Source organism: Doryrhamphus excisus, linkage group LG7 (assembly GCF_037039965.1).
Source record: "Doryrhamphus excisus strain RoL-2023G ecotype Guam linkage group LG7, RoL_Dexc_Guam_v1.1, whole genome shotgun sequence".
Taxonomy (NCBI): Eukaryota; Metazoa; Chordata; class Actinopteri; order Syngnathiformes; family Syngnathidae; genus Doryrhamphus; species Doryrhamphus excisus.
In genome coordinates, this window is record NC_136363.1 from 20,423,935 (window position 1) to 20,436,058 (window position 12,124).

The window sequence follows — 12,124 nt, forward strand, 5'->3', positions numbered from 1 at the left end:
GGAAACGGGAGCAATACCCGAGCTGCTGGAATCAGTCTATAAAATCAAATCGCTTCTCCGCAATATGAACAGTAACTGTTTCAAACATTAATATTTAGATTGATTAATTAAATAAGTATGTGTGTAATGCGCACTTTGTTGTGTATATGTGAGAAAAGTACTGCAGTTGTGAAGGCCCCATGGGCTACATTCACTTCTGCTTATTAGCAGCAACTGCGGATTGAAGCTCATACGACCAAAAGTTAATTTTGGGTCCTGTGGGAGGTTTCGACCACCTCCCGTACCAGACAAAACCCATGAAAGCAAATTCCGTTTGTGAAACCGAAGTACTACTGTCTCCATCAGTGATGTGATGTATCAAAGTGAAATAACAGATCCAAATATTCCATATCCAGTGTCCAAACTTTTGCAGAAGACCGTATCATTTCTACAGTATGTGGTGTAGTGTTGTTGATTTACCACACTCCACTAGATGGCGGTAGTGAGTCCACACGTTACTTTCCGTCACAGCACCCACAAAAGCAGAAGAAGAGCTGGTGACTCACCAAGCAGCGACTTGTCTTAGCGGCGCTCTCTCGCAGTCTGTCCGAATGAGACGGGGCTGATTTCGGCTTTACAATGATGACATTTCTTCCTAAACTCCTCCTGTTGGTGTTACTGGCCTTCCCGGCACACATAGTCACCAGGGGTTTGTAGGTTTTACGTATTTTCCCGTGCGATAAAGGAAAAAAAAGCAGCATTTTAAACTAGAAGCTACATTTAGCCGCCTAGCTTGTTAGCTTAGCTGCTGCTGAGTCGAAGGCCGTTCTCCTTTTGACATGTGCGGGCTAGCAGTACTGCTGTTGTTATTAATGATTCATTACGTTGTATTAAACTTTTTATCGATTGTGTCACAACCTGTATCTTGTAGCAAAACGAAATCGCCTGTTATTTATCACTTTTGCGGTAATACTCAATTCGCTTCCTTATACACTGACGTGTCCTTACTGCTAGCTTAGCAAGCTAAGTGGCGTGATTAGCCTGTAAACTTAACTCGTACTGTTTATATTGTTGCAATAACACTTTCGTTCATGAACACAGTTTAGCGAGATTTAAAGTCAGCGTTAACAACTGAAGATCATGTGGGCATTTGTGATTAAATATCTTCTGATTATTGGTGAACTTTGAACAAGCTGAAATATTTTCTGTTGAAATGTAGGAGCTTTGTTCTGAAGAGGCAAGAAGTTGATGATGTGACAAAACATGACATATTATGTTGTTATGGACATACGGTCTTCATTGTTTACATGCTATGATCATAAAAAATCTGCTTGTTTAGATAGTAAATAACTAAATTATCTCTGTTTTTTAGGGCAGCTGGCCAGTGCTCAGGATCTGACTGAGGATGAGGAGGTGGAGGCGGTGGAGGACGACGTCGTGGATGATGCGACGGCAGAGGATGAGGACGACGAAGCTGAAGTAGAAGACGACGAGAACACCGAACTCGTAAGAGGGACTTGTGAAGACCAAGTTATATACAAACGGTATCGTTGAAGCTGACAAGCATGTTTGTTTATTTTTCTTCTAGACAGAAGAAAAGGAGGATGAAGAGGAGGAGCCGTCAGTCGGCGAGGTGACGGCGTCTCCCAACGGCGACACCACCATCCTCTTCGTCAAGGGAGAAGGTAATTCAAAGGGCAGGTCAGAGGTGGTCAGAAGAAGGAGCTTGTTCCTTGCTAGAAACATCAAAATGTTCTCTTCCTAGACTTCCCAGCCAACAACATAGTCAAGTTCCTACTGGGTTTCACCAACAAAGGATCCGAGAACTTCGTGGTGGACTCTCTGGATGCTTCTTTCCGCTACCCTCAGGTAAGATGTGGTCCAGAAGAACGCCGGCCACGTGGTCTTAACACGGTTTTATGTTCTCTCCTGTCAGGACTACCAGTTCTACATCCAGAACTTCACGGCGCTCCAGCTGGACACAGTGGTCCCCCCCAGCAGACAGGCCACCTTCGAGTACTCCTTTATCCCGGCAGAGCCCATGGGGGGGCGGCCGTTTGGACTGGTCATCAACCTCAACTACAAGGACAGCAACGTGAGTGATGACGTGTAGCCTAGCAACACCCCGTCCCCGCCCTGACACTGTCGTCTTCTTCTTCAGGGGAACGTCTTCCAGGACGCCGTGTTCAACCAGACGGTCACCATCACCGAAAAGGAGGATGGACTGGATGGAGAGACGTAAGGGCCCGCTTCCACCCCTCCCTTCTTTATACTTGCACCCATGTGACTAACCTTCTACTTCCTGCCAGCATCTTCATGTACATCTTCCTGTCTGGCCTCGGCCTGCTCGTCATTGTCGGCCTTCATCAGCTGCTTGAGTCCAGGAAGGTAACAGCGGTGCTTAGACCACATTGACTTCTTTACTTTCCTGGTTGTTTAAATGTGTGTGTGTGTGTGTGTGTGTGTGTGTGTGTGTGTGTGCGCGCACAGAGGAGGCGTCCTGCTGCGAAAGTAGAAATGGGAACATCAAGTCACAACGATGTGGACCTCAGCTGGATCCCTCAAGAAACTCTTAACCAAATCAGTATGTATAAAACTATAAATATATGCTATATAAATAACACTTTTCCTCATGAGTTAACAGGTAAGCGTCCAAATACTTTTATCTACCTATGGTTTCTCGGGAGGTGTCAACTTCTTGCTCCCGCCTACCTTGATTGAGCTTTTCGGTGCATGAGGATGGCTCACTCTTTCTTCTTTCTTCTTCTCTCTCGCCGCTTCCCGCTGTCACGTCTCCTTCAGTGCAAAGTCGCAGAGGTGAGATGTCGTGTCCGTAAACTGGCAGCTCTGCACCGCACCTGCATGCATGACATGTAACACGTGTGTGTGTGTCGTAAGGCGTTCATTCAATCGGTGTAAAGGGTGGTCATCTTGTCGTCCTCCGCAGACAAAGCGTCGCCCAGACGGTCTCCACGCAAACGCAACCAGAAACGCTCAGCGGGCTCGGACGAGTGACGGAAAAAACGACGACTGCCAACGCCTCCCTGACATTATGGCGGCCTTGTATTTTTTATTTTTTTTTCTGAGAACTTGAAACATGCTGAAATGTTCAGCACACACACACACACACGATTGAAAGAGGACAGTTGTGATGTCACTGATGTTTATCTGCTGATGCCGCTGTAACGTGGAGCTCCCCCACTATGACGGTAAATAAATGCACTCGTTTTTTTTTCTCTTGTCCGTTTTGTGTCAACGCCAGCGTGTGACGCACTGATAGCTTAAAAACAAAGTGAAAGTGATGTCATGTTCACTTTTACTCTTGTTTACTGCAAAACTCTGCACCTGGCAACATCATGGATGGAGCAAAACGTCGCCTAATTTATTTTGTAGGGTTTTTTTTTTTTGTGGTGGAAGGGGGTGGAATGTTTCTATTTTTTTACCACTAGGGGACGACACTGCAGGCTTCCGGTCATTTGTAAACAAAACAAAAAGCAGCAGAGGTGAATGTCTTGTCAAGGGCTGCCATTCATGACTTTTATTTTGCTTTTTACAGTCCAGGAAATAAACTTTTCTTTGCTCGTAGCTTGTTGGTTTGTGTCTTCTGTCGGAGAGGATCTTTGAGTAGTGTTTTTACATTAGGTGCTGAAAAGCAGCAGTGTGCTCGTTTTACGTAGAGGATCTTTGATGAGTGTGTTTTTACATCAGCAAGCAAGGATGTCCAGCCTGGTCCACAGGAAGCAACCACCCTTAGACAGGAAGACCGCTTGGCTGCCAGACCTGTAACAATGACTGGCACCTAAGGGTCAGATTTTGTACCGTGTACAAAAACTTGCATACATGTTGACTGTAGGATAACACAAGTCAAACAAGCTTTTTCAATTTCAGACATTTATTGGATGTTTTAAAGTTTTACGCGGTGCTAATACGTCTTTCTGTACATATGATGCAGACAAGTTTATTAAAATGGGGAAAAAAAATACTAAATATAAATCAAGAAGGGAAAATGAAGCATGTGGCGACAAGATCTTTGTAAAGAAATTCAGTGTGACATCACAGCTTCAGTGAAAATACGAGGAGTTAATTGCAGGGTCTAGCATTGTCTCACTTGCAAACCTAATAAAATCATCATTTGCGTGTGCAAAGTCACAACGTGGGCGTGACGTCACGTTAAAGCAACCACACATGTTCTACGCTAACAAAAAGCTGAAGCTCAATCTTTGAAAAAGTTCCTCACTAACAAGTCCAAAAGGTTCTTTGGAGTGAGACAGTGAAGATGTCTCACTCTGTGCTCACTGCGGGGGACGGTTGTGCTCGGGGTTGTCCACGGTGCGGATGATGACGATCTGCTCCAGGCTCTGTGCGGGTGAGGCCGGCGGCCTCAGCTGCTCCACCAGCGCGTGGAGCGTGTCCGAGTTGATGGTCTGCTCCGCGTCCGCCTCAAAGGTGACGGGGTCGGCGGGGGAGATGGGCGTGTGGCTGGGCTCCACCTTCAAGTCCTGCAGGCTGTCGCCGAGAACGCCGCCGTCATCGTCGTTGCTGGCGGAAGGGCCTGAGGCTTTGGGGTGGGGCGTGGCCGGTTCTGGGTTGGGGGGCTCTCCTTCGGGAATGGACGTCAGACCTTTATCGCTGGACAGTTTGCTCTGCACGAAGGCCACGGGATGGCTGGACGCCAGCAGGACAACTGCGCCACACAAGACAATGACGTCATGTCAACAAACGAGAATCGTGTAGGCGGAGCTCCTCGTCACTCACCTGCTCGTGCTCTCTCTTTGTGTTGGCGAACTTCGTCGGCATGCGCCTTCTCCTGGTGCTTGATCATGTTCTTCACGCTGGCGAACCGGTTTCCACACAGCAGGCACTGCACGCCGTTGTTGCCCTCTGAGACACCACAGCAGCACGTATGACCTTCACGGTCACCATAGCAACGTTGTGCTTCTCAGGGCAACGCTCACCTGGGTGAAGTCGTCGCATGTGCTTCTTCAGTTCGGACGACGTGACGAACCTGGAGCCACAGTGCGGTTGGGAGCATTTGTACGGAGTCTCGCCTGGAACAGGAAGCCATCACATTATATTCTGTCCAATCAGAAGTTTACAGGAATCTTAGCCCCGCCCTGCGTACCAGTGTGTTTGCGTGCGTGAGCAATGAGCGAGGACGAGACGGAGAAGGACATGCCGCACAGGTCGCACTGGTAAGGTTTCTCCCCGGTGTGGCGCCGCTTGTGGTAGGTCAGCGTGCTGGACTGAGCGAAGGCCTGGCCGCAAACGTCGCACACGTACGGCTTTTCTCCGCTGTGCAGCCTGAAGGAGCGACAACAACCGGTCGGCAGGATGAAAAAAAAAAAAAAACGATGGGCGCGGCCATGCCCGTGGCTCGGCTCAGCTGCACGCCTACCTGATGTGGATCTTGTAGTTGGACGAGGTGGCGAACTTGAAGCCGCAGCGCTCGCACGTGTACGGCTTCTCCTCGCCGTGGTACATGCGACGGTGGGCCACCAGCTGGCATTTCTGGGCGAAGCATTTATCGCAGTTGGAGCAGCTGAACGGCTTCTCGCCTGGGGGGGACGTTTCGTAAAACACAAACTCGCTCAAGTACTATTTCATCTTCAGTACTTTTATCATAATAATACCTGTATGGATGCGGAGGTGAGTTTTGAGCTGGGTGGCTTGTCGGAATGTCTTGGAGCAGAAGATGCAAACAAAAGGTTTGAGTCCCTTGTGGATCTTCTCGTGGCGTCGCAGGCTGCTCATGTCTTTGAACATCTTGTTGCACTCCGTGCACGACAGGTTCATGTCGTCCATCCCGCTGGCGTCCTGGTCTCCCTCGTCTCCTTCTTCGCCGCTGCCGTCGTCATCGTCGTCGTCCTCATCCTCCATCCGCCTCCTGCCCCGTCCCCTCCCTCTGCCTCGTCCCCGCCCCCGGCCACGCCCTCGCCGCCCCTCCCCGATGCTCAGACGCAGCTTCTTGGCAGGGGACTCGTCCTGAGAGGGGCTCCAATCGGCCGACGTGTCCCCAAAGTCCTTCACACTGGTGTCGGAATCCTCCGGAAAGGGCTCTTCACTCTTGATGACTCCCCTGCCTCTTCCCCTCCCTCTCCCGCGGCCCCTTCCCCGTCCCCTGTGGGCTGGGGTTTTGGTCGTCTCCTCCAGAAACTCTGACAGCTCGCCGTCAAAACTTTTGGGCCTCCTGCCCCGCTTCCTGCCCATCCCCTTCTCGCCGCTCATCTCCATCACGGACATGTACTCGTCAATATTTGTGATTCCTTCCTCCTGCTCCAAACCGGCGGCCTCGTTCCCCTGCTCCTTGCTGTCTTTGCCCTCCTCCTCCCACGCTCCTGAGACGGACGCGATGGACAAAGTCACGGGCGAGTGGGGGCTGCCTGGAGAGCCGGGACTGACTGAGGAGAGGCCGGCCTCTTTGTCCGCCTCGGACTGGTACGCTTCGCTTGTCTCGGACCAGTGGTGACTTTCCTCCAGGTACTTTGTGGCTTCACACATTCCCAGAAAGATGGCAGCTCGGCGGACGGCAGCTTGTCTGGTGCTGAAAGGCGATAAAATACCAAAACGTGACTTAGGGCACCCAGTCTGGTGCAGACAGTCTGGAGGGGTGCTGAGGTACCTGCTGAGGTTCATCTGTCCGGTGTAGACAAACTCCAACAGCTTCTCCAGAGCGTATCGGCTGACTTTGTCAGGGTCCAGGGTGGTCACCTCTTGACCCTTCTCCGCCTGGGAGGAGAAGTACTTGCTGAAGGCTGCCAGGATGTTGCGGTGCGCCCGGAACTCCACGTCTCTCACCACAATGGTGACGTCGCACAGGAAGTCCATCTCCCGCTGCTGATGCAGGCGTTGCAGGAGCAGCTTGCCATGATTGGCGCCCTGAGCCATCGCTAGGAGAGAGCTGTGCTTGAATGCTGCTCATAAGTCAAACCTGTTATGACATACTGACGCATGCTTACTGTCAAATGTGTGCCAGTGATGCTGAGAAGGTGAGTCTTAGCCTCTCAAATCGGCCTCAAGTGTGATCTGTTGGGAGATTTTAGAGTTTAAAACGTTGATAATGACAATCAAGTGAAAATAATAAGAATAATAGCAGCCTAAATTAAATCATAAACAACATATACAGATGAGTTCCCTGAGCCACCAGCTGATGGGGAGTCGTTTTTGAAAATAAAAGCTCCCGCCCGCTTCCTGGGTAGGCCTCCGCCGGATGCTAATGCTAATAGCATCGTCGCACCTCGTCTTAAAAACAGCGTTTGCTCTTAAAGGTTCTGTATCCATTCACCTTTACGTAGCTCTGCCAACAAACCAGTTCCGACGAGGTTCTGTTATTTGGGTTTCCTGCCGGAGTGGGGAACCAGTGAAGATAAAGCTAAGCGTCCTCTTACACACGAAAAGCGCGGAAAACATTAGGCTCTTATTTCGAAGGATTCGCTGCTCGTGCCGGCGATGCCTAACATTAAGTTTGCCTCGTTTTTTATTACACGATAAAATCGGAAACTAATCGTACAAATACACCCTCTATGAGTATGAATAGGCGGTGGAAGATCTCTGTTTTTTAACAGAGTCAACGAAAATAAAAGCAGTAAAGTACCTTCGAATATCCGTGATCCACAGCCGTTATCTCGGGACGTTTACCAAGGTCTCGCGAGAACTCAGAGCGTGAGCGAATTAATTCATGGAGATGTTATGTCGAGAGACACATGTCGATTATTGACTAGATTTATTCAAATATATTCGACATATGTGTATGTATTTGTTAGTTATAAGGCAGCAGCTTGCAGTTTGTTCATATAATGTTTTGATTTTTTGAACTGCACCACCATTAGGGGATTAAGAAGTTAATTCACTTCTTGGCTTCGTTGTGTTAACTAATGTCTCGCTGCAAAGACTTTTTTTTAAATGTTAGATAAACTGGGTGGGGTCATGGTGGATGAATGGGTATAAAAAGGAAGGCGGAACCAACCATCGTCATAGTTCGGTACCCAGCGGGCTCGTTTCTCGGACGGACGCCGAACAGCAGCATCTTACAACATCCCGCCTTCGCCAACAGAAACCACTTTTAATCCTCTTAAGAGTCCAACTCCTCGACCAGTAGCATGCAAAACATGTTGACCATCATTACCAACGCACTGTACCGGATAACCGGAAGGAATGTGGTGAGTATTCCGGTCTTTTCGAGGCTGTACTGGTTCATGCTAACATTGCTTGTAATAGCTGGCTAGCTTGGTGATGTTGGGGTTGCTCCTGACCTTGTGAGCTGTTCATTTACGACTTGAAATTCCACCTCGTATTATATCATGTTATTTTTCTATATTTGTTATATACTCAGAATTAGAATGTATTTTATTGTGTCAGCAAGTTTCATGCAGAAGCAATAGTGCTTCCAATCCCTGCAATAACAACACGCTTTCCCCACCTGTTTACATCTGCACCCTTTTATATAATGTCTACTAACAGTAAACATACTTTATCACACATTTTACTCATTAATTAGCTATTGGCGGTCCCTCATTTTGTCTCTTGCTTCTCTTGTCCTTCTACCCTTCTACCCCCCCCCCCCCCCCCCCTTGCTTCACCCGAACCTGAACCCAAGGGAGCCCAAACAGTGTCGGAGGTAAGCTGCTCACACGGCTCCCCTGATGTTTATCCCTAATCCTTCCCTTTTGCAGTGCTATCTCACATTTATTTTTAAGTAGTGCAACCTTGGTGTGCTTCAATGTAGCACACTAAGTCAAATAAATGATTAAAGCAGAGATTGTAAAATGGTGAATTTGTCCACAGGAATGCAGCACGTTGTCTAAACAGTGTCATGACTGTGTAAATTGTGTCATGGCTGAAATATTTTAATTGTAAACACAGCTGGTCTGTCTCAGTCTCTTGAGTCTGGAGTAGCTTCACGTGGTGTGTGTGTGTTGTCCTCCACTTCACCGGTGACCCCCTCCTTGTCGTCATCGCTTTGGTAACCTTTCCAGCGAGGCTCTCATTGGTTGGCTCCTGTTCTCCCCAGTTGCTGATTGGCCTGTCAGAGTACGTCAGTGTAACCTTCCCGGCGGTGCCCGACTTGGCACGGACGCAGCGGCTGCCTCCCAAACCGCCGCCGACACCAACGTCGCCGCCGGTAGTAGCAGCTAGCACGAGCACGGCTCTCTTAGTTAAGATGCCGGCCGAGCCGTTAGCCCGAGCAGTAAGAAGTGGCGCCGCTTCTTTGTTTCCCTGCTAACTAACTCTACTGATTTCTTTTTCTGGACCTTTTTTTTGAACTCCTTTTTAATCAGAGGCATGTCCCTAATTGCATTTAAACCCTCTAATTGGGGAGCTCTCAATACTGTCAGGAGGAAAATTGATTAGGTGCTTTTAAACGTGATCTTGGGCTTTATAGACTCAAACTTTAATGTGCTAATAGTGTGTGTACATGTGTGTTTAGGCTGCTTCACGCTCATTCGCCAACTTCACACCTCAGATGACGTTTGACATCAAGGTGAGCCTACATTATTGATTTTTTTTAAACTTTGCATTCTAAATTAAATTTTTTCTTGTCAATAGAAATGTGACCTGCATGGTTTGGAGGAGGGGCCTCCAGTGAAGGCGGAGCTAACACGGGAGCAGGGCCTGCAGTACTACCGCACCATGCAGACGGTGAGGCGCATGGAACTGAAGGCCGATCAGCTCTACAAGCAGAAAATCATCCGTGGGTTCTGTCACTTGTACGACGGACAGGTAGCATAAATGCGCCCACACCAAATCCCGCACACGTGCAGACTGTATGTTTTGGCCTCACACAGGAAGCGTGTGCCGTAGGTATCGAGGCCGCCATTAACCCCACTGATCACCTGATCACGGCGTACCGTGCGCACGCCTACACGTACACACGCGGCGTACCCGTCAAAGAGATCCTGACTGAGCTCACGGGTGAGATGACTTTTAGATTTAATTAAATTTCACGCATTCATGTTGTCGCTCCGCAGGCAGGAAAGGCGGCGTCTCCAAGGGCAAGGGAGGCTCCATGCACATGTACGCACCCCATTTCTATGGCGGGAATGGCATTGTGGGAGCGCAGGTGAGCACCGCAACATGCGCAGATATCTGAAAGTGCAAGCACCCTAGCACCTCCTCAGGCCAACAGTGGCATTGCAAGAGGATTTTAACCCGTGTATTTTGGACAGTAATGATGATTTGAGTGGCGGCATGCTAATTAGCTTTAATCAAACTGATGCCATCTTTGCAGAACCACTCTTGTGTTGTGTACATCAGGTTCCGCTGGGTGCCGGGATTGCTCTGGCCTGCCAGTACCAAGGCAACAATCAACTCTGCGTCACGCTGTATGGCGATGGAGCGGCCAATCAGGTGGAGTCTAACTTAAATACACCAAATCTGCCGACAAAAAAAAATAACTGGAGCGCCGGGCTTTTGTATTTGGAACAGGGGCAAATCTTTGAGGCCTTTAACATGGCCGCCCTCTGGAAGCTCCCCTGCATCTTCATCTGCGAGAACAACAAATACGGCATGGGCACGCCGGTGGAGAGGGCGTCGGCCAGCAGGGACTATTACAAGAGAGGGGACTATATACCAGGAATCAGAGTGAGATGCGTCATGTGACACACATGGGTCCTGGGGTGAGGCTGCTGCAAGACCGTGTGCAGCAGCCGGGCCCGCTTGGACCCAGATTAGAACAAGACCGCCATTGGCGCGTCCTGGCAGTTGCAGGTGTGAGCATGTACCCAGCCGTCTGATGCTCATGTATGATACTGCACACATATTATACACTTCATACCTGTCACATAAGGAGTAAGCGTCTTCCCGCCAAGTCTTCCACTCAGTCCTTGTCTGGTCTTCGTGCAGGTGGACGGGATGGACGTCCTGTGTGTGAGAGAGGCTGTCAAGTTTGCCGCCGACCACTGCCGAGCTGGAAAGGTGATTGATTGTTTGTGTGTGTAAAAAGACCATGTATGTTGACCAGTTTTGCTTCAGGGCCCGGTTGTACTGGAGCTAGAGACCTATCGTTACCATGGACACAGCATGAGTGACCCCGGCGTCAGGTAAGACACGGTTATTAACATTGTGGAAGCCTTTTCATTTACCTACATGTGACTCAACTTCCCATAGCTACCGCACTCGGGAGGAGATCCAGGAAGTGCGCCTCAAGAACGACCCCATCTCTGTGCTGAAAGGGAGAATGCTGGACAACAATATGGCGTCCGCAGAGGAATTGAAAGTAAGGACGAGTTGAGTTTGGTTCGGCAGCACTGGATTGAATGCTCTCATCTGCATTAGGAAATGGACATGGCTATTAGGAAAGAGGTGGAGGAGGCCGCCCTGTTCGCCACGTCTGATGCGGAGCCGCCGCTGGACGATCTTTGCAACAACATCTTCAAAAGCGATACGGCGCTGGAGGTCCGAGGGACAAACCCCTGGCCGAAGCTCACATCCGTAAGCTAGTCTGGCAGCTGGATTCCTCCTGCTACAAAAACTGGGGCTCTGTTTGAACTTTGCAGAATTCAGGACCTTCACGGGCCTGGACTTGGCCCTGTTTGCCACTTTTTTAATAGATGTATTTATTCATATATGCGCTTGACTTTTTAACAAAACAGCACATGGATTGTACAAGTTGGATTTAATTTATTTAAAGTTTTTATGTGATTTATTTATGCAAGTGTTTTATTTTTGTTGTATGCAAGCGACAAACCTCACAACTGCTAGAAGCACTTTCGTTTTTGTTTTGTTTTTTTTTACAGTGAAGGAGGAACTTGTTCCCCTCATATTTCATGCCGCCAATAATAAAAGTATGAAAATTGTCTTGCTGTTCTATCACTAGCCGCTTGATGTCGCTGCAGAGTTGGAAATCAATGAAAGCAGTAAATGCAACAAACAGGGATTTATGTACAGTATTTGTATTAAAGACTGGTAATATTTTTTACCAGAAGAAGAATGCACCTGAAGGCATCTTTGAGGGCTACAATGAAATCTTGCAAAGATGATGAAACGGCATGTTTTACTGTAATTTGTATTAACAGCATAACACTATAACAATAACCTAATTTTAGCTAACTATGCCTTTAATGCACGAACCTAATATTCTTTTGTTTTCCCGTGTCGCTACACCAGCTATGCTGATTGTTTTGTATTTTTTTTTTTAACACCGAAACAG

At 48.5% G+C, this 12,124-nt stretch overlaps 3 protein-coding genes across 9 annotated transcripts; 2 read left to right on the plus strand and 1 right to left on the minus strand.

The window, feature by feature from the left end:
• Window positions 1-526: 526 nt before the first annotated feature.
• ssr1 (signal sequence receptor, alpha) lies at window positions 527-3,564 on the plus strand. Of its 2 annotated transcripts, XM_078792395.1 has the most exons (10): window positions 527-688; window positions 1,352-1,485; window positions 1,568-1,664; window positions 1,745-1,848; window positions 1,916-2,074; window positions 2,141-2,217; window positions 2,289-2,367; window positions 2,470-2,563; window positions 2,782-2,796; window positions 2,927-3,564. In XM_078792395.1, the coding sequence occupies exons 1-10, from the start codon at window positions 619-621 to the stop codon at window positions 2,992-2,994; spliced, it is 897 nt and encodes a 298-aa protein (XP_078648521.1). In that variant the 5' UTR covers window positions 527-618; the 3' UTR covers window positions 2,995-3,564. The 2 variants fall into 2 exon arrangements, with proteins under 2 accessions (XP_078648521.1, XP_057916441.1); XM_058060458.2 differs by lacking the exon at window positions 2,782-2,796.
• Window positions 3,475-7,717, minus strand: LOC131108971 (uncharacterized). 3 transcript variants are annotated; one of them, XM_058060454.2, is made up of 10 exons: window positions 7,571-7,717; window positions 6,936-7,002; window positions 6,775-6,866; window positions 6,599-6,705; window positions 5,610-6,520; window positions 5,375-5,534; window positions 5,102-5,280; window positions 4,935-5,027; window positions 4,735-4,860; window positions 3,475-4,663 (listed from the first exon to the last, which is right to left on the minus strand). In XM_058060454.2, the coding sequence occupies exons 3-10, from the start codon at window positions 6,862-6,864 to the stop codon at window positions 4,272-4,274; spliced, it is 2,058 nt and encodes a 685-aa protein (XP_057916437.2). In that variant the 5' UTR covers window positions 6,865-6,866; window positions 6,936-7,002; window positions 7,571-7,717; the 3' UTR covers window positions 3,475-4,271. The 3 variants fall into 3 exon arrangements, with proteins under 3 accessions (XP_057916437.2, XP_057916435.2, XP_057916436.2); XM_058060452.2 differs by having other exon boundaries at window positions 6,599-6,866; window positions 7,571-7,716; XM_058060453.2 differs by lacking the exon at window positions 7,571-7,717 and adding an exon at window positions 7,262-7,561 and having other exon boundaries at window positions 6,599-6,866.
• A 187-nt stretch (window positions 7,718-7,904) lies between these two features.
• On the plus strand, window positions 7,905-12,067 carry pdha1b (pyruvate dehydrogenase E1 subunit alpha 1b). 4 transcript variants are annotated; one of them, XM_058060455.2, is made up of 13 exons: window positions 7,905-8,135; window positions 8,573-8,593; window positions 8,987-9,163; window positions 9,404-9,457; window positions 9,523-9,696; window positions 9,762-9,888; window positions 9,945-10,036; window positions 10,231-10,323; window positions 10,402-10,557; window positions 10,819-10,890; window positions 10,948-11,015; window positions 11,083-11,191; window positions 11,251-12,067. In XM_058060455.2, exons 1-13 carry the CDS (start codon window positions 8,076-8,078, stop codon window positions 11,413-11,415), a joined length of 1,368 nt encoding a protein of 455 aa, XP_057916438.2. In that variant the 5' UTR covers window positions 7,905-8,075; the 3' UTR covers window positions 11,416-12,067. The 4 variants fall into 4 exon arrangements, with proteins under 4 accessions (XP_057916438.2, XP_078648519.1, XP_057916440.2 ...); XM_078792393.1 differs by having other exon boundaries at window positions 7,906-8,135; window positions 8,987-9,097; window positions 11,251-12,066; XM_078792394.1 differs by lacking the exon at window positions 8,987-9,163 and having other exon boundaries at window positions 7,912-8,135; window positions 11,251-12,064.
• Window positions 12,068-12,124: the final 57 nt, after the last annotated feature.